At 41.4% G+C, this 25,292-nt stretch overlaps 1 protein-coding gene across 1 annotated transcript; it reads right to left on the reverse strand.

Moving 5' to 3' along the window:
- MAPK1 (mitogen-activated protein kinase 1) lies at positions 1-20,483 on the reverse strand. Its single transcript, XM_007422438.4, has 9 exons — positions 20,105-20,483; positions 12,118-12,300; positions 9,384-9,573; positions 8,614-8,730; positions 7,930-8,044; positions 7,125-7,256; positions 6,074-6,183; positions 5,734-5,861; positions 1-4,129 (listed from the first exon to the last, which is right to left on the reverse strand). The coding sequence occupies exons 1-8, from the start codon at positions 20,245-20,247 to the stop codon at positions 5,745-5,747; spliced, it is 1,107 nt and encodes a 368-aa protein (XP_007422500.2). The 5' UTR covers positions 20,248-20,483; the 3' UTR covers positions 1-4,129; positions 5,734-5,744.
- Between the last annotated feature and the right edge of the window lie 4,809 nt (positions 20,484-25,292).

Consider the following 25,292-nt stretch of genomic DNA (forward strand, 5'->3'; position numbering starts at 1 on the left):
TTTAGTAATCCAGGATCAAATTTAATGAGTTCCTTCACATTTGTTTTTACAAGAATCTGATGGCATGTACTAACAAGACATTAACTGTTCCATTTTTTAAAAAGCATGTACGTTTACAACAGAAGTAAGACAAAATATAAACTTTTTCTACTTACAATAATTCTATACATATCGTAAGAACCAAATCACAAATCTGTCACACAATAGAAATGTTATCATGTAACATACGGGAAACCTTTATAAAATTCTGCTTTCGTTTCCGGTTTTAAATTAACCATTAACTAAAACTAGCTATGCAGGCTGCCTGGGGTACATGACTAAGGCACCAACAGTACAAAGCAATATAAAAGCAAAAAAGTTATTTCCTTAGGAGTGCTTTACACTGACACACCACGAGAAAAGGCAGAAGTAGTAAATAAACTTGTTGCAACCTTTGCATGTTCGTTCTCGGATGGCACAATTTCTTCTACTTTTCATCCAAACTGACATGGTGATCTTCATCAAGGTCCACGTTTCAGTACTTCAATTTGCCTCACCTTGGTGCTCTTCAGATTCTTGGCAATGGCCTAGCTGGATGGAGAATTCCAGGAGATGACAACCATCTCTCTGGAGGGCACGTGGGCTGGGGACAATTACTGTAATTCTGTGAAAATTGCTTCCTCAAAATCTAAACATAAACTTATGTTTAGGCTTTCCTTGGACCCTTCAGTTACTCTTCAACTGAGAACTGCATCAAAACATTGCTTTATGAGCTCGGAAGTATTATGCTAGGCCTGCCTGACCTGAGTTCCTTTTAAATAAGATTTCAAATTTACTGCATCTGCAGGAACTAATTTAGCCTTAAGAAATTGAAAATATCCCTGTGATTCCTTGCATGAACAGGAGTACGCTGTTTACTGGCAGAATACGAGGCCCACACGTCTGAACGTTCCTACCTTCAAACTCTAGAATCTTTAAAGTTACCAACAGCAGGGCTGAGAATGGTTTCTGCACAACAATTTGGGGGATTTACTGCCTGTTAGGGGGTTTTACATATTGCTTTCCATTACTAAATCACAATCAATCACAATTGGTAAGGTACACCCAGGTCTACTCCTGACATCGTGGTACAACCAGAACTCCTAGAATGTTCAGCATGGCCAACATGGTGGCAGGGAACTCTGGGAGTTGTGGTCCCAAACATCGGGGGGGGGTAGGCTGCCATATTATATCACCATCTTTGTAAACTATGAGGTTACTTTTAAAACTAGAACGTTTGGACAGCTTATATATCTTGTGGCCAGTGGGGTTCTGTGAAGAATGGGTATCAACTCAGTAAATCTTCCATATTGCCCAATTGATCTGCATAGTCTCAGAGGTGAAGATCATCTTATCCAAAGTATTTTGTAAATGGCCAGCAAATGGTTCATTCGACTCATATTAGCTCAAATATATGGATTCCATATATCAAAGCCTTCTGAATAAGCATTAATACAATTGCATATTCTTTACTTTTAATATATTTTCTAGTACACAGAAATAAATGGAATAAGAAATAATGTATTAAGATAATACCGATATAAGCATTTCTTTTTTAAAAAAGACATCCTGTTCTGTCACAAGATCTGCTTTTAGTGAACAGTTAGTGGCCTGAAGTCAATCTGATGTTACAGACAGAATGAACACTGCAGAGCAGAAACTTTTAGTATATTCTGTCTATAGCTTCCTGTATCAAATTGTAAATTGCAGGTGGAGTGGATACTACAAAACGTAATAAACAAAATCAACAAAGCTTTCAATTCCTGTAACAAAACTGCAGAGTCATTTGACTTGTAACAGTCTAAAATCACCACATTAATGCTATAATAATGATGCAAGTAGAGCACCAAGTACAACTCAACTCAACTGGGAGTTGCCATTATGGTAAACTCTGTTAAAAAGTCAAAGACAGATCGTACAGAGGTCTGAACAGTCGTATGAAGCTGCAGAGAAACTGGGACCCGTCAAACATTTTCCAACAATGTTCCCAACATGTGCTTTTAGCAGATCAAATGAGTTAACAGAAAGCAACTTTTGGAGACACACATTTATTACGTTTGGTTTAGCAGGTTAGTTCCTTATTTATTAATATAAAATGTTGTGATCTGTAAACACAATATAAACCTTTATATACACCTTCTGCAGCCTCCGATGCACCTAAAGTGACCAAAACTGCAATTCTATTCTTATTTCCTAACAGTCTCACTGAGCAAAATGGGATTTTGGACCGAGCTGCGTGAACCAGTGAAACTAGTTATCTAACAGCTGATCAAGCTGAGAACCATAATGCCACATTACTTCCTTAACAGAGAAAATCTTATTCATCTCAGGACGTCTGCATAACGATTGGCCCACCGAATCTACGCTAAAGACTTTCTCGATGACGCTGGAAGTAAAATTAATGCAAGCAACCCCAAAGCTACAATAGCAAGATTCCCATTAAAAATTCTTCCAAAGGCAAATAAAATTATTTGAAAAGGTAAATGTAAATATACAAGATGAAAATTTATTTTTTGATTAGTAACAAGGGCATTGCAGTTCATCGTTTAAGCCGTCTTTATACAACCTAGTCTTCACTGCTGCCAAAATACAACAGAGCAAAAAGATGGAACAGCTAAAACGTGCTATTCCCCCCAAGGAAACGTTCTTTGTTGGGGAGAATTTCATTTAACACAATTAGAGGTAACTCTTTTTTTTTTTCAACTTCAGCTATGTGGCACTTAAGACAATCATCTGTGCACAGAAAGCTTTTAACAGTCATGCGAGGACACAGTCATCATCTTAAAACAAGGTCATTTCTCACCACAGAGCAGTGGGGAAAAAAGTAAATGAGGCACCGCACTGGAACATAACATCTAGTAAACTCCACGTTATACAGTTTCAGAAACAAATACTTGAAGAACTATCATTAAAAAAAAAAAGCAGAGTATTGATGAAACGGAACCAAATGACAGGTTCATTTGGTGGGCCCAGGTCAGCGTTCTTGATAATGCAACTTAATCAGTTGACTGAACAAGAGGTCCAGAGTTATAAATTCTGAAAGCACATTGGAACAGGAAAAGTTACAGGAAATAAATGTGAGATGTTGACATGCTATGGAAACAGGACATTCTCACTTTCTTATTTAAAGATGCAGTGTTCCTTTCTCAGAGCCCACCACATACATTCAAAGGAAAGGTACCAAGTGAGCTTCAACGATTCCTAGTATCTGGATGGAGTTTACAGTATTCACCAAAGCTTCTCTGCTAATATATATTACACCTGGGTGCGTTTCCAAAAGAGAAATCCATCAAATATTAGATTTCATTCTAAGTAATTTTTGCCATGCTGAAAAGTACTGAAATTCTAAGTAGGCAAGGAGCATGTCCTGTTGAAATCAAGGAGATTTGCTTCTAGATAAACAGGTGGCAATATGTATCTTGCAAATGTGGTGTCAGAAAATCCAGGAGTACCATTAAAAGTTAAGATTGCACAAGTACCTACGACCTCTTAAAGTGGGGAGAGAAGGGGTTTTTTTGCCTGGTTTGCTGAGACGTCTCAGCATTAAAATGACCTGCATTAATTTATGCCCAGAGGAAAAAATAAACACATAAATACAGTGTATGCTTGAATCCGTCCTCTCGTACTGTGCATGTCAATAAACCATGGCAAGCTTAAAGAAGTGCAAAAGTGTAGAGAATGCCCCTGACTTAAAGTGCCCTCAATGTTCCTTAATTTTTTTTTCTTAAATGCCATTACAAAATCTAGAAAATGAAAATGACTCAAGGTATAAAATATCCCGCCATCGTAAAAGATCAGAAACCAACACTGCATCTTTCAAACCAGAAAGGGAAGCTGTTTAAGCCTATAATCTATGGGTATATATAGAAAGACAGTACCTGCAAAAGATCGGTATGGATTTTACACGCAGGAGTATTGGTAACGTTTCTTCAGGCATAAATAAAGAATCAGTTGAAAACATAGAAAGCCAGGACTACCATAGAAATGGCCCTCCTGAATGGCTTGAAATGTTAGTGGATAAGCTGAAGTAGGCCACATCATATGACCACAGAGAAAGAACCAGGAAGAGAACATCTATGAAGCGTATGCCCAGCCCTTTAATTCCTTTATCCTACAAAAAAGACAAAGGGGGAATGTTTTAATGGAGAACAGAGCACACGCGGACAGAATAGAGGTCATACAGTAGTGTGTACTTGAGACTAAAAATAAATTACATTCCTAAAAAATACAGGGCAAGAGTACCAAAGTTCTGGAATCGTTGGATCCTGCCCTCCCCAAGACTCCGAGAAATACATAAAAACAAAGCAGGCAAATTATGCAGACAATATAGGCAAAGCTACTTGGATCAATTGCAGGGGGACCATTACATTTAAATTATTCCATATTCCCCAATTGATCCAGAGAGCACTTGGTGATGTCTGCAAGAGGCAAGTCTTAAAAGAGAAAATCCAAATTTAATGAGGAAATTAAACATCCCAGGAAAGACCAACAGAATGTTTTCTGTTCCCTTGATACTCTTTCAGTTGAATGCTGTTTGATGTTCTTTAAGCCTACAAGAAATTCTTGCACAGGTAAAAGGTTATTCTTTCCCCTTTTGATTAACATTAGGGCAACTCAGCAACGTCTAACAACATGATCTAACTAGTCACAACTCGCCCATGCCTAAGATATGCCTAGATTCATTCCGTGGCATTTCCACTAGAGCTAGAAGATCCCACCTCTCAGCTTAGTCAATGTATAGGTAGTCTGATGCTGGAAAAATTAACCAATTCACTCTAAGAGATCTTCCTAAATTCTTAACTGAACAATGCTGTTCATCAAATCAGAGTTCTGCAATCAGCAGCCCAACCACTGATTTTAATGGAACTTGCTCACAGATTTACGTCCATGGGATTGCAAGCCAGCTTGTTGCAATGAGAAATTTTTGTGCTGAAGTACATTTTTTTTAAAAGTCCCAAGAGACCACTAGGCATTTAATGGAGAAATAATATATTTACTTGAGTTACTGATCAAATCTCAAAGGAATCTTGCCCTTACAAGAGTTACTGTTTATCTGGCTTCACCACACGAAACCAATTCTTACTTTATGTTACCTAGAAATTATTGATTTTCCTAAAAGTCAGTGGTTTTATATCACTAACAACTTTTTGAAAATATTCTATCCACTTAAAATTTGTCATTTTCTCTCTTCTCTCTTCTAACACATGAAAAATGGCAATACATTCTGGGTAGAACTTGCCTTAGCTTCTGAAGGCACACACACAAAGTGTTTTTTTAAAGCAAAAAGTCTGATATGTCAGTTTTTGCTACACAAATTTACTAAATATTCTGTTATCTAAGTGTATGAACTGAGTACTGGTCAAACCAGCAAATTATTCTTCCTTTATTAAGGAAGACTACAATCTCAATGTGTGAGAGGAAAAAAAATCAATAGGCATTTTAGGAAAACAAACTAAAGTCATTACAGGCTTTTGTAGTGCTTTTCTGAATTCTTCCAGATATTTTGTCAGAATGTTTGAATAGCCATTTGCGGCTACTCCATGTGTTCCAAACAGAGTTAATTTTTAAAAAGCAGTTCTCTTTAGAAAGACTTAATGACTGACAAGTCATAACTGAGATTATATATAATAATTTAATATTTACCAATGATTACATTAAAGAAATATAAAAAAAAGTGTCTGTTTCACATAGTTAAGATTAAATTTCTCAATGTACCCATATGCCATTTAGGATCTGTATCCCGGCTGAAATCTGGCAGTTTCCTCAAAAATTAGTTCTTTCAGTTTTTCCTTCGGCAAGTCATCCAGCTCCATATCAAATTTGAAGGGTGCTTCAGCTACAGGCTTTAAAAAATAAAGAAGAGGCCATCAGAAACATGGGTAATATTGAAGTACAAAAGGAATATATGAATGGGAATAACTTTTTTTGACTTTTTAAATGTTGTAAAACTGCTCGGAAGACCTGGTGGTCAAAAATAGAATATGAATCTTATACAATAATGCACGGTGAGGTATTTCTACACTGTCAAACAGCCATAATACAATAGCCTCCATACCTCATCGCTGGGATCGTAATATTGTTCTAGATATGGATGGGCCAAAGCTTCTTCCACTTCAATTCTCTTGTGAGGGTTGAAAGTCAACATTTTATCCAACAAATCAAGAGCTAGAGAGAGAATTTGAGAATTAGTTTGCTTTGCACCGTACTCATCGGGATCTCCATCTAGTACATAACACGATGAATGATTTTTAATATTTTGCTTTCCAGTGACGCAAAACCGGTTTCACAGAACAGCTGGAAAAATTGGGTGCTAGGGCAAGGCAGGACTCCATCTACAATAAAGACATTTACTGAGAAGAAGAAAATAGGAAATACGTGCGTGTTTTTGGAACTATGGACTGGCATGAGAATTCTATCAACTGCTTCTAATTCTGCTTGACATGAGAAAGCAAACGTTCTTTTTCTCCTGCTTTGAACTTTTTTGCCATTTCCCTAATTTACGTGCATGTACATTACAAGGAAGGCCTCTCTCCTTCCACCCTATCACCAGCATAAAAGTTCTACGTGCACCCATGCAAAGATTAAAGTATCTATGCAATGAGACGAAAGACTCAATTACATGACAAAACATATGAAATACATAGCACGCCAAGACTATCAAATGCTAGTTTCTATTGGTGTCCTCCAAAATATTCAGGTTCTACATAAGCTATAAAACAAAATTATTATCAGTTCAAACCTCTACTTCTATCATATTAAGTAAAACATCAGTCCTTCCGTTATTCACTCTTGAATAAAGACTATCAGATCACTGTGAATTTATCAAACACAGCTCCACAAAATACGACTGGTATGCTATGAAAGACCTGGAATATTTTTAGAGATAGCATAGGATATTTAGACATTTAGAAGACGTCTGTCAATGTATTTATGAGGAAGATCATAAATATGGAGGGCTTATGATCCGTAATTCTTTTGATATGAGTATTAATGAAGAAAGAGAAAGAGCAGGAACTCTCACACAATCTCAGCTCTCATAACTTTTTCTGAAACTCATCTTATACCATGATATTCCAGGACCTCAGTGTCTTATTCTTTGCGATTACCTTTGGGGTCAGCGTTTGGAAATAGTCTGTTCCACGGCACCTTGTTTTTATATGGTAGAGAAAGCAAATAGTTTCTTGCTTTCGCGTTGATTATACAGTTCAAGTCTTCTTGGGAAGGAGACCCAAGGATTCCTACAACATGAAGAAAAAAAGGAGAAAAATTACTGCAGAAATAAAGCAAGTCCTGCACCTCTGCTTGATGAATATATGCACTCTTAAATTTGCTATCATTTGGTCAAGTTGGCATTCTGCTCACTTCAGCCTTGGCACAAATGGCATCTGGGGAAAGGGCTACCCTCAACCTACTGAGATTGCTTTGCCCGCTGTTCCTAAAGAGGAGAGAACTTGGCCATGGATATAGAGCTACTAGATTATTAACTGGGAATTGCTAATATGAACACATTTCATTGATACAGAAACAATTTCACTGTGCCCATTTCCAAGGGCAGTTCCAACAGTTAGTGGTCATGTTTTCAGGTTCTTTAAAGTATTCTTTCTCAAGTCAGGGTGCCTTCCAGATGTGGGAACCTCAACTTAAACTGCTTGGCCATTGTGAAGAATGAGTCCATGTGTTTCAAAGCGCACAGGTTGGGGATGGCAGCTTTCTGAAATGGGAATCACAAAATTCTCCCCCCTGAATCTGTGCCCGCAACTAAGGTCATTTATAAATATAAAATACAAAATGTGAAATAGCTGGCCACACCTGGTTCCAGCAATCACACAAAGAAAAAGGAAGAAACACCAATTAGCCACATCAAGAGTCTCTGCCTACTATATCATGTATACGTAAAAAGAAAAAACGTACCAAGAATATGGTTGAGCTGATCAAGGTAGTGTTTTCCTGGGAAGATGGGTCTGTTTGATAGCATCTCTGCCAGAATACAGCCTACAGACCAGATATCAATAGATTTGGTATAACCCTAGACACAGAATGGGGGAAAAATTGCTATAGTGGTGAACAATTTACAGTTCTAAAGTTCTAAAATATGATCATTTTCTAGCATAGGTCACTACTTCTAGCACTTGAGAAGACTTAGGACTTTACACAACCGTTCTTGAACAATGAAGCATTACAAAAATGCATTATAAAAATTAAGAATATGTGTCTATACAACTCCATAAACTAGCTTACTCAATTCCTTGTAGTCCAGGGGACGTGTTTCAAGGCACATGGGCATGCAAGGACAATCTTAAATGGATAAATACAAGTTACCCAGCTATAAGCCTACACAAAAAACAGTACAATATTCTAGAAAAAGAAAGTACTGTTTATAAAGCAGGAAGCACCATCTTATGATCAGCAAAGTTAAACTAGTGGTTTACCTAAACTAGGCTCCCTCTGTTAAACAGGACTAACAACTGATTTCCATGATAAACAGAAATAGCACTGACTGATTATCTGATTTGGATCAAAAGACTGTCTACTATAATATTAAACACAAAATATTTCAGCCCTCACATGTTGTGCTCCTTTATGCAAAGCTCTCACCTTAGAATTCAACATGATTTCAGGAGCTCTATACCAACGAGTAGCTACATATTCTGTTAGGAAACCAGTGTGATCATGATCTGGGTCTGCCACGCGAGCCAAACCAAAGTCACATATCTATTATGGGATAGAAGAAAGGGTGGTTTTTTTAGAAGTAGTTTTTTTATTTTCAGCCACATTTCAGCCTTCTGAGATTTGCAAGTTATAGTATAAATTGCTTAGGGATGTGCACTAAGCAGAAAATACGTTTTATTTCAAACCCAGAACAAACCATTATATTCTGGAAGTTCTGCCAAACTGATTGGTTTGGCAAAAACAAAACCCACAATGTTTTGGTTGTTCTGGGTTTCAGCCAAACAAAACCAGAGGCATCCTGGAGAGATTTAATGGGGTGAGTAGGGCAAAGCTGGGGGTATATATTGCCCCCTCTTTCTCTGCACCGCAACTCCCGGCATAGCATATCCCACTACTAAAACCCTATTTCAAGCACCTTCCCTTCCCTTCCCTCCCTCAGGCACCACCAATGCACTGGTCCCTGTTTTATTCTACAATGATCTCCGAAATAAGGAACATCCATGCATCCAGCATGGGTGCAGCACATTCCATCAATAGGATTTGAATAAGCTATTCAAATGTCCATAATTTGAGTCTTTCCAGGCACCCAAATTCATTTTTAAAATGGCATGGTAAATTTTAGGGACCTACATTCCATACGAGGAAAAGACTTCAGAGAATCACTTCAGTTCCAAAAAAAAAGGCTAAATACTAACCTTGAGATCACAAGTAGTGTTTAGCAGCAAGTTGGATGGTTTAAGGTCACGGTGTAGTACGTTGGCTGAATGGATGTATTTCAGTCCTCTCAGAATCTGGTAAAGGAAGTAACAGATGTGATCGTTGCTGAGATGCTGAGTCTTTAAGAGCTTGTAAAGATCTGTCTCCATGAGATCTTGCACAATGTATCTGAACATCAAATTAAGGCAAAAAACTAACAAACATTATATATCAGAGGTGCAACTTGGCTGAGCTCCCGAGATGTTTAAAATTGTATTTCTGTATTTCAAACAATTACAATATTTTTGGGTTGTTCATGGATACAGACACATATGGACAACCAACGTCCTTAGTACTTTTTAAGATCATATAACTCTTGGTTTGAATTATTTTCATTGCACAAAATTTAAAGGTGGCATGAATTCCATATTCTTTTGTATGGTGCTTAAAAGGACCAGATCCTTTGTAAAATTCTCAAGACTGCTTCAAAATATTTATTTCAAGCATGGAATATATGTACATATGATTTATCTTTTTTTCAAAATGCATAAGCTGCCCTTCAAAACCAGGCTTCCTAGAGTAGCTTGTAACAGAATAAAACCATTAAAAATGCTAAATAATTAAAAATATGCAACACAGCACAGTAATCAAAGCAAAGCACTACAATAATAAAAAGAGCAGCATGAAGAGTTAAAACATTTTTGAAGAACATTTATGGTTAAAGTCAACACCAAAATTGATTAAAATACCTGGGAAAATACAAACATATTTGCCTGTCACTGAAACACAATATACAGTGGGGCAAAAAAGTATTTAGTCAGCCACCAATTGTGCAAGTTCTCCCACTTAAAAAGATGAGAGAGGCCTGTAATTTTCATCATAGGTATACCTCAACTATGAGAGACAAAATGGAAAAAAAAATCCAGAAAATCACATTGTTTGATTTTTAAAGAATTTATTTGCAAATCATGGTGGAAAATAAGTATTTGGTCACCTACAAACAAGCAAGATGTCTGGCTCTCACAGACCTGTAACTACTTCTTTAAGAGGCTCCTCTGTCCTCCACTTGTTACCTGTAGTAATGGCACCTGTTTGACCTTGTTATCAGTATAAAAGACACCTGTCCACAACCTCAAACAGTCACACTCCAAACTCCACTATGGCCAAGACCAAAGAGTTGTTGAAGTACACCAGAAACAAAATTGTAGACATGCACCAGGCTGGGAAGACTGAATCTGCAATAGGCAAGCAGCTTGGTGTGAAGACATCAACTGTGGGAGCAATAATTAGAAAATGGAAGACAGACAAGACCACTGATAATCTCCCTTGATCTGGGGCTCCACGCAAGATCTCACCCCATGGGGTCAAAATGATCACAAGAATGGTGAGCAAAAATCCCAGAACCACATGGGGGGACCTAGTGAATGACCTGCAGAGAGCTGGGACCAAAGTAACAAAGGTTACATCAGTAACACACTATGCTGCCAGGGACTCAAATCCTGCAGTGCCTGATGTGTCCCCCTGCTTAAGCCAGTACATGTCCGGGCCCGTCTGAAGTTTGCTAGAGAGCATTTGGATGATCCAGAAGAGGATTGGGAGAATGTCATATGGTCAGATGAAACCAAAGTAGAACGTTTTGGTCTAAAGTCAACTCGTTGTGTTTGGAGGAGAGAGAATGCTGAGTTGCATCCAAAGAACACCATACCTACTGTGAATCATGGGGGTGGAAACATCATGCTTTGGGGCTGTTTTTTTTCTGCAAAGGGACCAGGATGACTGATCCGTGTAAAGGAAAGAATGGATGGGGCCATGTATTGTGAGATTTTGAGTGAACACCTCCTTCCATCAGCAAGGGCATTGAAGATGAAACTTGGCTGGGTCTTTCAGCATGACAATGATCCCAAACACACCGCCCAGGCAACGAAGGAGTGGCTTCGTAAGAAGCATTTCAAGGTCCTGGAGTGGCCTAGCCAGTCTCCAGATCTCAACCCCATGGAAAACTTTTGGAGGGAGTTGAAAGTCTGTGTTGCCCAGCGACAGCCCCAAAACATCACTGCTCTAGAGGAGATCTGCATGGCGGAATGGGCCAAAATACCAGCAACAGTGTGTGAAAACCTTGTGAAGACTTACAGAAAACGTTTGACCTCTGTCATTGCCAGCAAAGGATATATAACAAAGTATTGAGATGAATTTTTGATATTGACCAAATACTTATTTTCCACCATGATTTGCAAATAAATTCTTTAAAAATCAAACAATGTGATTTTCTGGATTTTTTCCCTCATTTTGTCTCTCATAGTTGAGGTATACCTATGATGAAAATTACAGGCCTCTCTCATCTTTTTAAGTGGGAGAACTTGCACAATCGGTGGCTGACTAAATACTTTTTTGCCCCACTGTAGTTGGTGCAGGCATTCCTAATTTGGGATACTATTCTAGAGTTGTGCCAGGGGGTGGAGATCCTATTGAAAAGAGGAGGTACTATTGAAAAAGCCCACTTCCAGGTAGCACCTCAGTGGGGTCTATATTTTCCCATCCAGTGTTACACAAAAGAGTGACTTGGGTTTAGCCAAATTTATTGTTGGAAAGTGTCACTGATTAACCAAACTGCAGAAGTCAAGAATTCAAAGTTTTGTATCACTTTGAACAGTACCAAAATAAATAATTTCACTTTAACCCAAAGAAGAAAAGATGACAATGAGAACAGAAGAATGTATTATCTTTAAAGGATACACGTCTTTCATTTGATCAATAGTTGGAGCCCTAATAATGTCATTGATTCCAATAATATTTTCATGCTTGAAACGCAACAGGATTTTGATCTCTCTCAGGGTTCTTTGACAGTAAGTCTGGTGTTCAAAAGGGCTGATTTTCTTTATAGCCACTCGAACTCTGTTTACGTTATCATAGGCTGAACTAGAAAAAGAAAAGTTAATAAAATAAACTCAATGATCTACTGAACAAGAGGCATTCTTAAGTAATTTAGCAGCATCTCAACCTTGTCTTCTAACCAAGCTTTGGTAAGTTTCAACTTTAAAAACTTCCTTTGATACTGACCACAAAAATTGCATGGTACCCCAATTTCCCCTCGAAATCTTTGCCCCTGTTGAGTTACTCTTCCTTCTCAGCAATATAGCAGATAAAAATTGTACGTCCCAAAAGAAATGTTGTTGACAACAAAGAGTTGGCTCCAGCACTGTACACAATGAGGTTGCAAAGAACAGACTGTCCAACCTCTTCTTTTCATAACAGTCTTGCCTGATTCCAGAGAAAGTGAGGATTGTGGGATTTAGCTGAAGGGTTGGGTTGTGGCCAAGGGACCGAGAGGAAAAGAGAGGTTTCCTCAAATCAGGCCACTCTGATACCCATTTACCATTTTTAGGGCAGAAAGGGCTGTTGTGAGGAAGAAGAACAGGAAGGACTGCTTCAGCCAACCCTGTTATGTACAGCACATGTAACTCTGGATCTAACGCACTGAAGTACTCACTTTAAGTCATATTGCAATAATTTAGCTCTTCTGCCAACAACACTGCCCACCTCCGTAAGCATACTGCTATCATGGGATAGAATGGTACTGAGATAAAAATGCTATAATTCAGCAAAGGATAATAATAAACAAGTGGGACTTTTCCTGTGGACTGGGATACATTAATCTAGCCACCCATCTGCCTTCCTGGTTGTCCTGCTAACAATCGATTACGTTCTGCTCTGGTGGTTTTCCAACACTTGAAGAGCGCTAATAAGTCAGCTTATCTGAATTTTCAGAAGTTTAGGGAATGCGTCCTTTGAATAGAAGCAAGATTATTGCTTCTCGACCCAGCTCCTACTGTTGCTTGGCGACCACATTTAATTTATTTTAAAACTTCACTCCAGATTTCAAACCTAATAATAATAGGTGCTTACAAATTCAGTTTTCAACGGAAAGACGGCTCCTGCCAGCTATAATCTAATAGAACCATTCCAATAACGTGGAAGACAAGAAAGAATTGAAACAGAGCTTTTCCATCCCTTTGGCTGAGATATTCCATCTCTATTCTTCCCACCGCGGTCATTGCGGGAGCTATTCAAACAGGCTAAATGAATTATTTCTAGATAACCACTATAAAAACGAAGTTGGATTGCCTTTTCCTCCTGGGTCACATACTGTAGGTGTAAGTCTGAGGGCAGGAACTCTCTTTCCAATGATCTTTATGAGCTCTCAAGGAACCTTCCTGATTAAAGAGGTAAAAATGCCTTAAGTAAACAAAACTTCTGGGAAAAAAAAAAAAACCTTGCAGCCAATTTAACCCTGGAGGAATTCAGAAAGGATTAACTCCAGCCTGTTTTTATCCTCCACTTTTACTCTTTACACAGATAGCGTATTTCCCCATAGAATTAGCCAAATTAAAAGGAAGATTTTCAGAGAAGCTGTCCAGTAACAGATTTATAAGTGACACAATAAAAACTGGAAGAGAAAACTAAAAGAATAATAAGAGACCCATTATCAAAAGCGAAAGAAAGTTATTAGGAAACAAGAGCTTTGCATGTGTGTGCAAAATATGTGGATTTCACAGAAATGGGAAATAAAAGGCTGACACCTAAAAATAATTAATTTTTATACTGTTGACCAAGGGGAAAAAGATAATAATTTATTAAACTTGTATGCCGTCTAACTCTCAACAACTCTGGGTGGGTCACAACAAACAAAGAAATTAATGTTTTATAACTTTCTTCAATCAGATGCTCTCCAAACCATTGTACTGGGACCACATTCCCAGAATTCCTTGAAAACATGGCCAAAGGTATTATTCAGATCAAAGATCAAAGTACAATCTATCTGACTGGTTAGGAAGTAAGTTTCTTCTCTTTTTTGCTGAGCGACAAATCACTGGTCTGCCACTGCACCTCTGTCAAGGCCATGAATGATTGTGCTTTTAAATGTTCGGGATCACAACATTTCAAGATTACAGATAAATGGCCATTCTTGCTTCTCAATCTTTTTATGATTTGCCTATTAACACAGAGAGAAGGGTCACGGTTTAAAAAGCAAAGCCCTCATAGCACCTTCCAAAGATGGTTTCAATAGCTTATAGAGAGTTGGTCAACACACCTATTGGGTGCCCAACTTCAGAAAGGCTGCTCTAGAAACATGGAAGAATTCTACTGGATTGTTTTAAATCTTTGTCATAGTAAGAGTGGGTCTCATATGACAAATTAGAATTCTATGACTGCGACAGCTATATGTGAGAGAAGGGCTTTTGCTGTCTTCTAGGCTACTGAAAAGTTTTAAAGAACTTATTTAAATCAATTTGCCTAACTAGGAAGTGGAGGTAGCCTGTAAGAAGCAATCGTCAACTTTATTCTTAGAGAAAAAACAAACTAACTCAGAGCATAAATTGAGAGCAGAGGTGGAACAAGTACAGGCTTCAGCAGAGAGAAGACAAAGAAACAACTATTATTAGAGCAAGCGTAGACCAGACGGTGTCTGGAATTTAACCGAGGAAAAAGAAACATGAATTTACAATGGGCAACTTCAATCAAATTTCCTTCAAAGAACGTCAGCAGCTCAGGAATCTCAGCTTTTGCAAATAGACGGGACGAGCAGTAACAGTGCATCCACTGAGTCCAGAATCAAGGAAAGGGATGAGTTAAAGATGAAAGTTTTGATACCACTGTGTTATTTCAGTGGCCCCACTCATAAGCATTAACGTTTCAAGATCTTGGCTTATTACTCTCAAGACAGCATGTTTCCACTTCACTCTTCTTGCAAGTAGAAACGGCAAAAGAATTCCTCATAACAGAAAAGCCAGAATTACTTGCCGTTTCCCTCCTCAAACGAAGTGGATCTGGCAGCCAACTTCAAATTCTAGCTTCAAACTATATCTTGCTGGTCAGGTGACAAGGTCAGATGTGTTGTTCAGATGTAACATTAAGCTTTTTCAATCCTAAAAGGTTCAGCTCTACCCTTCTTGCAAAAAAAAAAAAAAAAAAAGAGCTTGAGAAATGAAGGAGAGAATATTGGCATGCTTGTTCATGAATGTTAAGCCAGGATTCTGAAGAATTATGGCTTGGTATTTTCTGCAATAGAGCCGGAGAAAGCAGCTTCCTATGTTCCTAAGTTACGAGCCCTGAGGCGTGGGCAGAAGTGACAGGAGAAATAACACTTTAAAGATGGCTGCAGTATCAGTACATTGCACCTTGAAGACACAGGCATAGCAAGGAGGGAAGGAATGAAATGGTGGCCACGCTAAGAAAAGGGCTACAGGAAGCCAGAATTCTGAATAAGGGATTCAAAGAAAGCCATTATATTATTGAACGTGAGAATGTGGCTCGCCAAAGGATAAAAAAAACAGCACCAGAGAAAGGTGGAACCGGCTGGTTCAAAAAGGTTGTTAACCTGGATGCTGAATTACCAAGGCGCAAAGTGCAAAAAAAGTCAGAGAAAGAAAGGGAGAAGCCACAAGAGGTCTAGCCTGAAAGTGGAAAGGAGGAGTATTGATAAATGACAACATGCCACAACTACACAGAGATAAAGAAGGAAAAATGCAGACTCAAGCTTCAGCAGTGGGGAAAGACAGCAACCCAAGGCTGAGCCTGGCAGATTTTGCCAGGGAACTCTGCCATCAGTCAGGTAAGGTTGTAAAGACTGCCAAAAGTGGGAGTAAGAACAAAGAAAGGCTACATTCATTCATATTAAGCCATGATTTGCTTAACCGTGACTTACTAATAACCCACAAGTGGTTGGGTTTGCACAACGTGCTAAAGAAAAAGAAAAAAAAAAAAAGGATTTTGGCTTTGTGTGTTGGATGAATCCAGCCACGGTAGTCGGATGAAACCAGACTGTGCTGAAACCAGAAAGACATTAGAGAAAACCAGAGAAGTCTAGTACCCAAGCAAGCAATGTTTTCCAGCTTTGTTGAAATCTTTTCAATCTGCCTGACTAGCATGTGTGCTGAACACTGAAGCAGACATACGGACGTGGATATCAGAGATCTGGGTAAGAGGAGCCTTTGGTTACTTCTCCAGGTAGCACCTGTGTTTTAGCTCACATCAGTCACCTCACTAGTGCAAGGCCTCATATGTGAGTCTAGCAAAGATAGCGACACCCTCATTCTGAACACTTTTCCCTGGAATGGAAGCACTAATAATTTGACTCAGAATCTGGATGTACACATGGGTATAATCTGTTGAAAAGTGCATATGCCAAGATTGTCTTAAATTCTCACCTATCTGCATGCACAAAACTTTTCTTAAATTCCCACTTTAGCATCAGTTAACAGCCACAGCTGACTGTCACATATCGAAGCTTCAGGTTTGAGACTAAATCTCAGAAACAGTTTTCACATAAATAAAGTACATCCACTCACACATATAATACAAAGAATGATTTGTATAAAATGATAAAATCAGAATTCTTTCAATTAACTGTTAATACTGTATTCTTTTCAAAAAAATTATTTGATTGAAATGTTATCAGCCCAATAAGACAAACCTATCCATTGATTAGTCAAGCAGTCAAACAACTGTTAAGTTTTAAGATATTAGAATTTTAAAAATGAATTACAGTCTTGGTCGTATGCTGGATCAGAAAAAGGCAATTCCCCAATGGAAAATACAATTCTTGAGCACTTATGCCAGTTTTCCTTGATTAAAAAAAAATCTAAGAGATGAACAATCCTTTTCAAGAGGAAAACAATTAACTAAAAAGATCCTAATGTAAAGTGCCCTGTGCACATGCTATGAACAGAATGCTCTTCTGCCTCCCCCTCTGAATTGATAGTGGTGGGATAGATCTTGCACCATGTGACAACAGGCATTTGACTGAGGGGAGTTAAATTCTGATTTTAAGCTGGCTAGTTCACACAACACAGGAGACCAAAACAGAGGAATACAGGCTTGCTGAACACCTCTGCAAAACAGTGCCAGTTGAAAAGGAGCAACACCAGTGGCATTAAGCACAAAACCTTCACAACACAAATATGTAATATCACTGCCACTTCTCTGGCTCTAGTAACTACAGAAGGCCCTGGGAAGGGTTGAACTGCTCCTAAATGATTTAAGAAGTGCTGAATGAAATATACCCCCGACTACTATAGAAAACTATCTGATCAGAACTGACCAGTATTTCCAAACAGGAAAACCTGCTGAATGGAAGGCATTTCACATTTACCTCTGAGCTACTGAAGCACATTCTCTTTATTTCAATAGTAGTTAAGTACCTTAAAACTATCTGGATTATATGAGTAATCTCATAAGCAGAATGTCATCATTTGGTTCTGGGTTTTTGGGGGGGATCAGGGGCTACTGAGACATTTTCGTTGTGTGACCATCACTAAATCCTTCCTTATTCCAATAATTCCTGCCAGCATAATCCCACTGATTTAATGTAATATATTCTATCATGAGGATGATGGGTAAATGTAACAGTGGCACTTAACCCAAATCTTCCTACACAAGAGTTCTATCACACATTGCAACAGAGCAAGAATGAAAGCATTGCAGATACTAAGCAGCAAACAGCTTTCAAATCTTTGCTCCTTGCACTCACAACTTCTTGTACCCAAATTTTTTAAAGTATGTAAGACACAGTAAGCTATCCATCAAACCCTCTGCAAAAATAAATCGCCCTTTTTCATATTTGGTCTATTCTCCTACTGTACTCACAACAGCATCCAATAAGTAGTAAATCCCATCTAAATCCAATTTAAGATTTTTTTTGTTACTTCTTTAAGCATGTCCATGACAAACAGCCACTAAGTCACAGGGATACCAGTAGAGAAAGAAGGGATGATGCCCTGTGGGCAACAAATAGTAAAATGGGGAGAGGCATATAGTACCTGAGCTCTGGGTCTTTGCTTTCCCCCTTAGTTTACTATGGAATGGGGGATCAGGTGTTCTTCTAGCATCTTTTTGGAGTCCACTTCCCAGAAAATTCACATACCACATTCATGACCATCAAGTCAAACATATTAAATCACACTTGGCATACATTCTCTCTATATATGAACACAGACACATTTACAGACACACACTCAGTTTCATGCTTGCAATGAAGAGTACGGTTAATAATGCATATCTGGCATTAAATTTCATATTTAGATTGTATTAATGGCAGCAGCTTAGAGTGAAGTGACTTGTTGAAATTATAGCAGGCAAATAAACATAGGGGAATGTTTTATTAGGTAATCTGGCAAAGGAGATAATAAATTAGATCATTATTGCTGTTATAATACTAATAATAGGAGGGAGCATAAATAGGATGGGTTTACGTATTCGTGGCTGCAAAGTCTCCTTCTGTTGGAAAACGTGCATAGGATCAAACCGAGAATTTGAAATATATGCTTCCTGAAGGCAAGACTCCTTATTTTAGGATATGATTGCTTAAAAACAGTGCTTCCCCAAGGAATTTACCACAATTAAAATATAAGACATAAATGTTGTCCAGGCACATAAATGGCATGGAAATTTCAGGTATCAACCCCTTTTGAAAATAATGGGAAGTCAGGCAGAGAAAAAGCAAGAGAAGTGACTGCTTTAAATAAATAAATCAGTGATATAGGTCAACACACACCTATTTTGACTGCTTTGCATTACAAAGGCACTGACTGCCTCACTGAGGCACAACAGGCAAAACAACTGTGTTTTGCGACAGACAAGGCTGCAATCCTAAGGATATTGGACCTGGCTGCTCTAATCCCCAAATAAAAGCACCCAAGATTGCTCTGTCCAATCTCCAGACTCTTGACTTCATCCTTGGCATGTTTTAAATGCAACCCTGCCACCCAACCGCATTTGCACTTGATGTAGAGCATCCTGCCCAGCAAGAACAGAGCATCGGCGTGGGGTAGCGGCGACGGTGGTGGCTTTTCATCGGGGAGGCCCAGCCATGGTAACTCTTGGGGTGACTCAGGGGCAGTTGTTCTTTCTCTCGGGCCCAACCCACCTCCCTGGGTTATTGCAGAGGAGGGAGCTCCAGCTAGGCAGAAACCAGATGCACTGAAACCAGCAAACAGGCGGCAGGGTTGCGTTTAGAAAGGCTGCGGCAACCGGTCTCTGTGCAGGTGTGTTAAAGCACCCCAGAAGCCAGGACCTCTCCAAGACGGCGTGGCTGCTACTCCCCTGGTCACTTAAAACATGAGAGGAGCGCAGCGCTCCAGAAGGCCCCCCTTCTCCCTAGGCTGGTGGCCTTCAGACCCCATCCCCGTCGTCTACCACCAACATGGGAAGGCCCTCTGATCCCTGGGGCAGCGATGGGAGTTGTGGTCCGACCTGCCTGGAAGGCGGAGCACACGCCCCCACCTCTCCCCAACTGGACCCCCCACCCCATCATCCACCACCAGCATGGGAAGGCAGCGATGGGAGTTGTGGTCCGACTGTCTGAAAGGCGGCGCGCACACCCCCCACCTCTCCCCGCCTAGTGCCGGACAACCATCCCCATCATCCCCTGCCGGGGGAAGCGAGGGGCCTCCCCGACTGGACCCTCACCCCATCATCCGCCACCAGCATGGGAAGGCAGCGATGGGAGTTGCGGTCCAACCTGTCTGGAAGGCAGACCACATGCCCCCCACCTCTCCCCGACTGGACTCCCACCCCATCATCCACCACCAGCATGGGAAGGCAGCGATGGGAGTTGTGGTCCGACTGTCTGAAAGGCGGCGCACACACACCCCACCTCTCCCCGCCTAGTGCCGGACCACCATCCCCATCATCCCCTGCCGGGGGAAGCGAGGGGCCTCCTTACCAGACCATCCCGTAAGCCCCTTCCCCGATATAGGAGAGGTTGGTGTAGCGAGGCCCCACGTCGAAGGCCTGCCCGCGCACCATCTCCGGGCCCCCGGCGGGGCTCCCGCAGCTGCCCGCGGCTGCCCCCGACACCGCCGCCATGTTGTTATCCGTGAGGGGAGGCGAGGCTGAGGGGAGGGGGACGCCGAGAAGCCGGCGGGCAGAAGGAAAGGAGGTGGGAAGCGAGGGAGGCCGGGCTCCGCCCTCCGCGGCTCGCTCTGGCCGGGCGAGGCGAGGGAGGAAGGGCTGGCACGGGAAGGGTACGAAGGGAACCCGCCACCCGCGGCCGACGCGCAACCCCGCCAGCCGCCCTCTGAGAAGCGGCTGAGAGGAGCGGGGCGGGGCTTAGCCCTATCGACCGCGCACGCGCCGTCGCCCGCCCCTGCCACGGCGGGGGAGTGGGCTGGGCCCGCGCTCTGCGATTGGTCAGCCACGGGGAGGGGCGGGGCGCCTGCGGGGTGGGGCTTACGGATTGGTGGGGGGAGCCTACATCACCCGAGAGGACGGGCGCGAGCGGAGGGTGCCGCAGCCCGGTGGGCGGGGCCTCGAGGCAGCGGAGGACGTGGAATTAAGGGGCGTGGTCGCGGAGGCGGGGCTTGCAGCCGCGTTCGGAAGGAATGGGCGGGGGGAAATCTGTAAATCACGTGGCTTCTTTGATGTTCCATCCTTGCAATTCGCAGCTGCAATTTTATGCATTTCCCCCACCCTTGAATTATCTTTTAATTATCTGCATTGCCCCCACCCTTGAATTGCTTTTTGGTGAAGGTGGCCCTGCGCTGGTGCTGTTCAGAGGGGAGGAAGCCTCAGATGCCCGTTTCCGAAGCACATTCTATGACGCAAGAGGGGCAGCGTTTCTGCCAAGTGGATGGAGAACAATTCTGTGGCTTGAGCTTCTCTCTTTTTTTTAAGAAACCGGCTGATCTCACCCAGCCCCTGCTCCAAGGAATGCATTCATCAAGAAAAAAGGCAGGGCTGTAAACCTCCCCCCCTCCCTTTCCAAATTATAATTCATTAAAGCTGCATGTATTTCTTTCCTTTAAATTGATATCCTCACCATTCTCCCAGGTGGTAATACACCCAGAGCTTGCTCTTCCAATTTCATCACAACAACCCTGCGAGGGAGATCTGGCCAGGAGAGAGAGTGATTGCTTGATTATGCGCCATCAAGTTGTTTTTGACTCCTAGTGACCAAATACATAGATTTTCTCCATGATGATCTATCTCCAACCTGGTCCTTCAGGTCTTCCAATGGTGCACCCATCACTGCTGTATCTGAGTCCATCCACCCCACTGCTGGTCCTCTTCTTCTTCTCCTTCCTTCCACCTTTCCCAGCACCAGAGCCTTCTCCAGAGAGCTGGTCTTCGCATAACGTGTCCTAAGTAGGATCATTTGAGCCTGGTCATTTGTGCCTTGAGTGAGAATTCTGGGTTGATTTGTTGGATGATCCATCAATTTGCTTTCTTAAGCTGTCCACAATATTCTCAGGAGTCTTCTCCAACACCAACGTTCAAAAGCATCAATACGCTTCCTATCCTGCTTCTTCAAAGTCCAACTTTCACTTCCATGGAGGGTCATAGGGAATACCATGGCTTGTGCGATTCTGATCTCTGTAGGTATAGACCAGTGTTGTCCAAACTTGGCCACTTTAAGATGAGCGGACTTCAACTCCCAGAATTCCCCAGCCAGCATGGCTGGGGAATTTTGGGAGTTGAAGTCCACTCATCTTAAAGTGGCCAAGTTTGGACAACACTGGTATAGACGCATTTCATCATCTTTTCCAAGGCCTTCATGGCTGCTCTACTGTGTATTTCTCGACTGCTGATTCCTTTACTGCTGATGGCTGACCCTAAAAGGCAGAAACTCTCCACCACGTCGGTATCTTCACTGTCAATTCTAAGGCTAGCCGTTCTACCTGTTGTCATTATTTGGTCGTCTTTATATTTAATTTTAGTCCCATTATTTCACTGTGCTTTAGTTCTAGGATCCTTTGCATTTTCGGCTATCAGGGTCATGTCATCACCATAGCGCAGGTTATAGATGTTTGTTCCTCCCATTTTAAACCCATGTTCATCTTCCAATCCAGCTTCCCTTAATATATAGGTTGAAGAGAGTTAGGTGGCCCACAATCGCCCAGGAGCTTCCGTAATTTAAGGTAGATTTGAACCTGCTCCAAATCTGACAAATGAGCCACTATTTCACAAAGATTTTTTTTTTTAAAAAAAGCCTCTGTTTCTACAAAAACTATAGTAAGGCAGTTTTAGGGTAAAAAATAGCATAATATCTTATACCTTTGACTTGCTAATCTTGGGGTGCTCAGCCCCTCTTCCAGAGACTTTGAAGCAGGATCTGTCACTCCTTCCAGTTCTTCCAGATTCCCTGAACAGGACACTCACTGCACCCAGACTCTTCTGTGCCACTGCCATCCAACATGAGTTATACAGTCCAGGGTTTAAAATCAAGATAGATTTAAACACATGCAACGTGTAAATCCTCCACGCCAAGCACCTGTTTCTTATGACAGCTTCTCCTGCCACATGGTAGAACACGGTGAAACCGTTTCTCGTCCCTGCTCCCCTTTTTAAAAATTTGCTCAGGAGCACCAGAGAAATCACAGATGACAATGTTACTTGCTACAAAAATATTTTTCATCTCCTTTCTTACATAATCGGTTTTTCAGAAGGAGGGGGAGGACCAGATGGCAGATGATCCTGCATGTTGTTAAAGCACGTGTAAACCCTGGTTAAGTGGGAACTGGGTTCAACACATGTGGCACAATTAACGTGGGATTCAGCAAAAGTGGTTCCATCCTTCACGGTTATGTACTGACTGCATGGCTAGGAGGATTTCTGGTAAAAAAGCGCAAGATTTCTAATCTTTTCCTGGCTTAAACCTGAATCCTAAAAGCTAGCCAAGTTCTAAAAGATGCTCCGACTGGGAATAAGTTCCATTATCAGAAGACATCCAGGCGTACCGTTTTTCACCCTCTTGCTGGTCAGATGCTCAATGCATCCACAGATGTGAGAAGCAGGGATCCTGCAGAAGTTTGTCATGGGTACTGAAATGGAGGTGCCAATCTGTTTAAAATAAATCACACCAACCCCCAGGAAGGTGCAAGGAAAGAAGCAAACTGTAAATTATGCAAACCTCACCCAACAGCGTTAACTGAATTGACTCTGTTGCACAACACATCAATTCATAAACTCATCCTGCTAGCCGTGAAGCATAAACCATCCATCTTTTTTTTTTTTTTTTTTTTTGAAGGGCCTGCTCTGCAAATTCCAGAAGGACACTGTTAGGGATAAACAACCCTGGCCATCTTTACTTGCCTTGTAAAACCTGGATTTCATGTTGAGGGTTGCGGGAGAACTGTTCATCTGTAGTCTTGTATTAAGTTATAGTATCCCAAGGCAGTAAAATATCAAGTGAAAGCAAGACGTTTTCATACGCAATCAGAATGGCTGGCAGTACAGCCTTGTACAAAACCCACTGCCAAAATCTAATAAAAAGCTTTCAGTTCCTGCTTTTCCTTGATACTTTATAGCCTATTGTAAATCTGGTGGAAACTTCAAAGCAGCATCCTTTCAACTCAACTGAAAAACTTCCCTCTCTCCAGGCACGATTGCAAGAATGGGACCGCGGTGGTTCCACGGTGAACCTTGCAGAAAACAAATCTGAATAAATCTTAGCCTCCACTTTGAGTTTGATCATGGGTGACTTTGAAATAAGGGGGGGAAATTGCCAGCGGCCATTCCAGCTGTGAATAGGAGTTCAAAACAGTGGGATACAGTGCTTCATTGCCATGTTTTATTGCAAGAAAGAACCTTAAGAATCAAACAGAACAAATAAAATAGTTTGGGGGTTATCCAGGGGCATTTCAGCTGTATTAAGTGGTGAGGGGTCTGAAGCATGGATGAGTAATATTGATTTTGCTTGTGCACGGCTATTACAGGAGACTGAACAAGCAAATGAGGGAAAAACACAGGATGCTGGAAAAGAAGAGATTCAGACATTCTGTAAGGCTAACATTTGGCATTTTGACTGATTTGAGACCTATAAACAACTGGGCAATCTACGAACAGTTGGAGATCGACAGGCTTTTGGTCCCTGCACTAGGTTCTGAAATACTGTGCAAAATAAGGAGGTAACGGTGGGGAGGGGAGAGAGACTGCGTCCTCTCAAATTGCCAGGCAGGATGTTAAATGGCAGCCAGGAGAAATCTTCTATGCATTTAAGTTTTTGGAAAGAGTCAACCCCAAAAACACTTTGGTTAAGGCTTCATCCAAAAAAAAAAAGTTATCCATTCAAGGTAACCACTCCAAATAGATTGGTAAGTGTTGGGGGGGGGGAATTTGATGCCTTCTCTTCCCCCCTTTGATGTCCCAGGTGGAATGACTGTGGGGAGGGGGGAGGAGAGAAGCAAAACGGGAGGGGGGGGTGATCCTGTTTGAGTTGCTCTTGATTCTCCCCCCCCTTCCGACATGAGCGGAGGGCGCACAGGCTATTTGTAGCACGACAGCCTCGTGTAGGGGAAAGATAAATTGCTACTTGCTCTTCGGAGCCAGAACAGAATTACTCACACGTAAACCGGGCTGCCAACGGCCAGGGAACGGCTTTTCCTCCGTTCCAGAATTCTCCTTCGACTAAGTGCAATGATTTTCTGCCTTCTCACCCGTTTCTTCTTGGAAAGGGGGGGGGGGAGAAGAAGAGAAAGTCTAATTGTGACACTGGAAAACAGTGGAACTGCATCTAGCCGCCAGTGGGATCCAGCTGCAGTATTAAACATGTCTTTCTCCTGTTGTTGTTTCCTTCGTCGTTAAGTGTTTTGACAATCTGGCAAGAAGGCAGGGTGGCAGAAGTGACAACTGGAGGGGAGGGAAACGAAGCACACACGCGCACGCACACACACACAGTGCACGAGCATGCCTGCGATGGCTCCGAGTTTAAAAACGGCAGCGGTCTTTGAAAAAACGGCCTCCGAGTTTCTGCCCATCCATCACCAAAGAGCAGAAAGCTTCAAATGAAATCTGTGGTTCTTTATTAATTCTCAGGAACTCCCCCACTTAACAAACAGGGAGGTGAAGCACTCTGCACGTACCGAGAGGAAAATGTAATCGCTGATACCCTGTCCGTCAACGTCACCCAATTT

Source organism: Python bivittatus, unplaced genomic scaffold (assembly GCF_059951505.1).
Source record: "Python bivittatus isolate LINGU-HERP-01145 unplaced genomic scaffold, Pbiv_v1 ctg000100_np1212, whole genome shotgun sequence".
NCBI classification, from domain to species: domain Eukaryota; kingdom Metazoa; phylum Chordata; class Lepidosauria; order Squamata; family Pythonidae; genus Python; species Python bivittatus.

Excerpts from the sequence above, each read along its gene's own strand:
- MAPK1 (XM_007422438.4), bottom strand. The coding sequence starts at position 20,247 with ATGGCGGCGGTGTCGGGGGCAGCCGCGGGCAGCTGCGGGAGCCCCGCC. Across the intron at positions 12,301-20,104 it reads GGGGCTTACGGGATGGTCTG|TTCAGCCTATGATAACGTAA; the intron begins GTAAGGAGGCCC and ends TTCTTTTTCTAG. Across the intron at positions 7,257-7,929 it reads TCAGCTCAACCATATTCTTG|GAATCCTTGGGTCTCCTTCC; the intron begins GTACGTTTTTTC and ends TTCATGTTGTAG.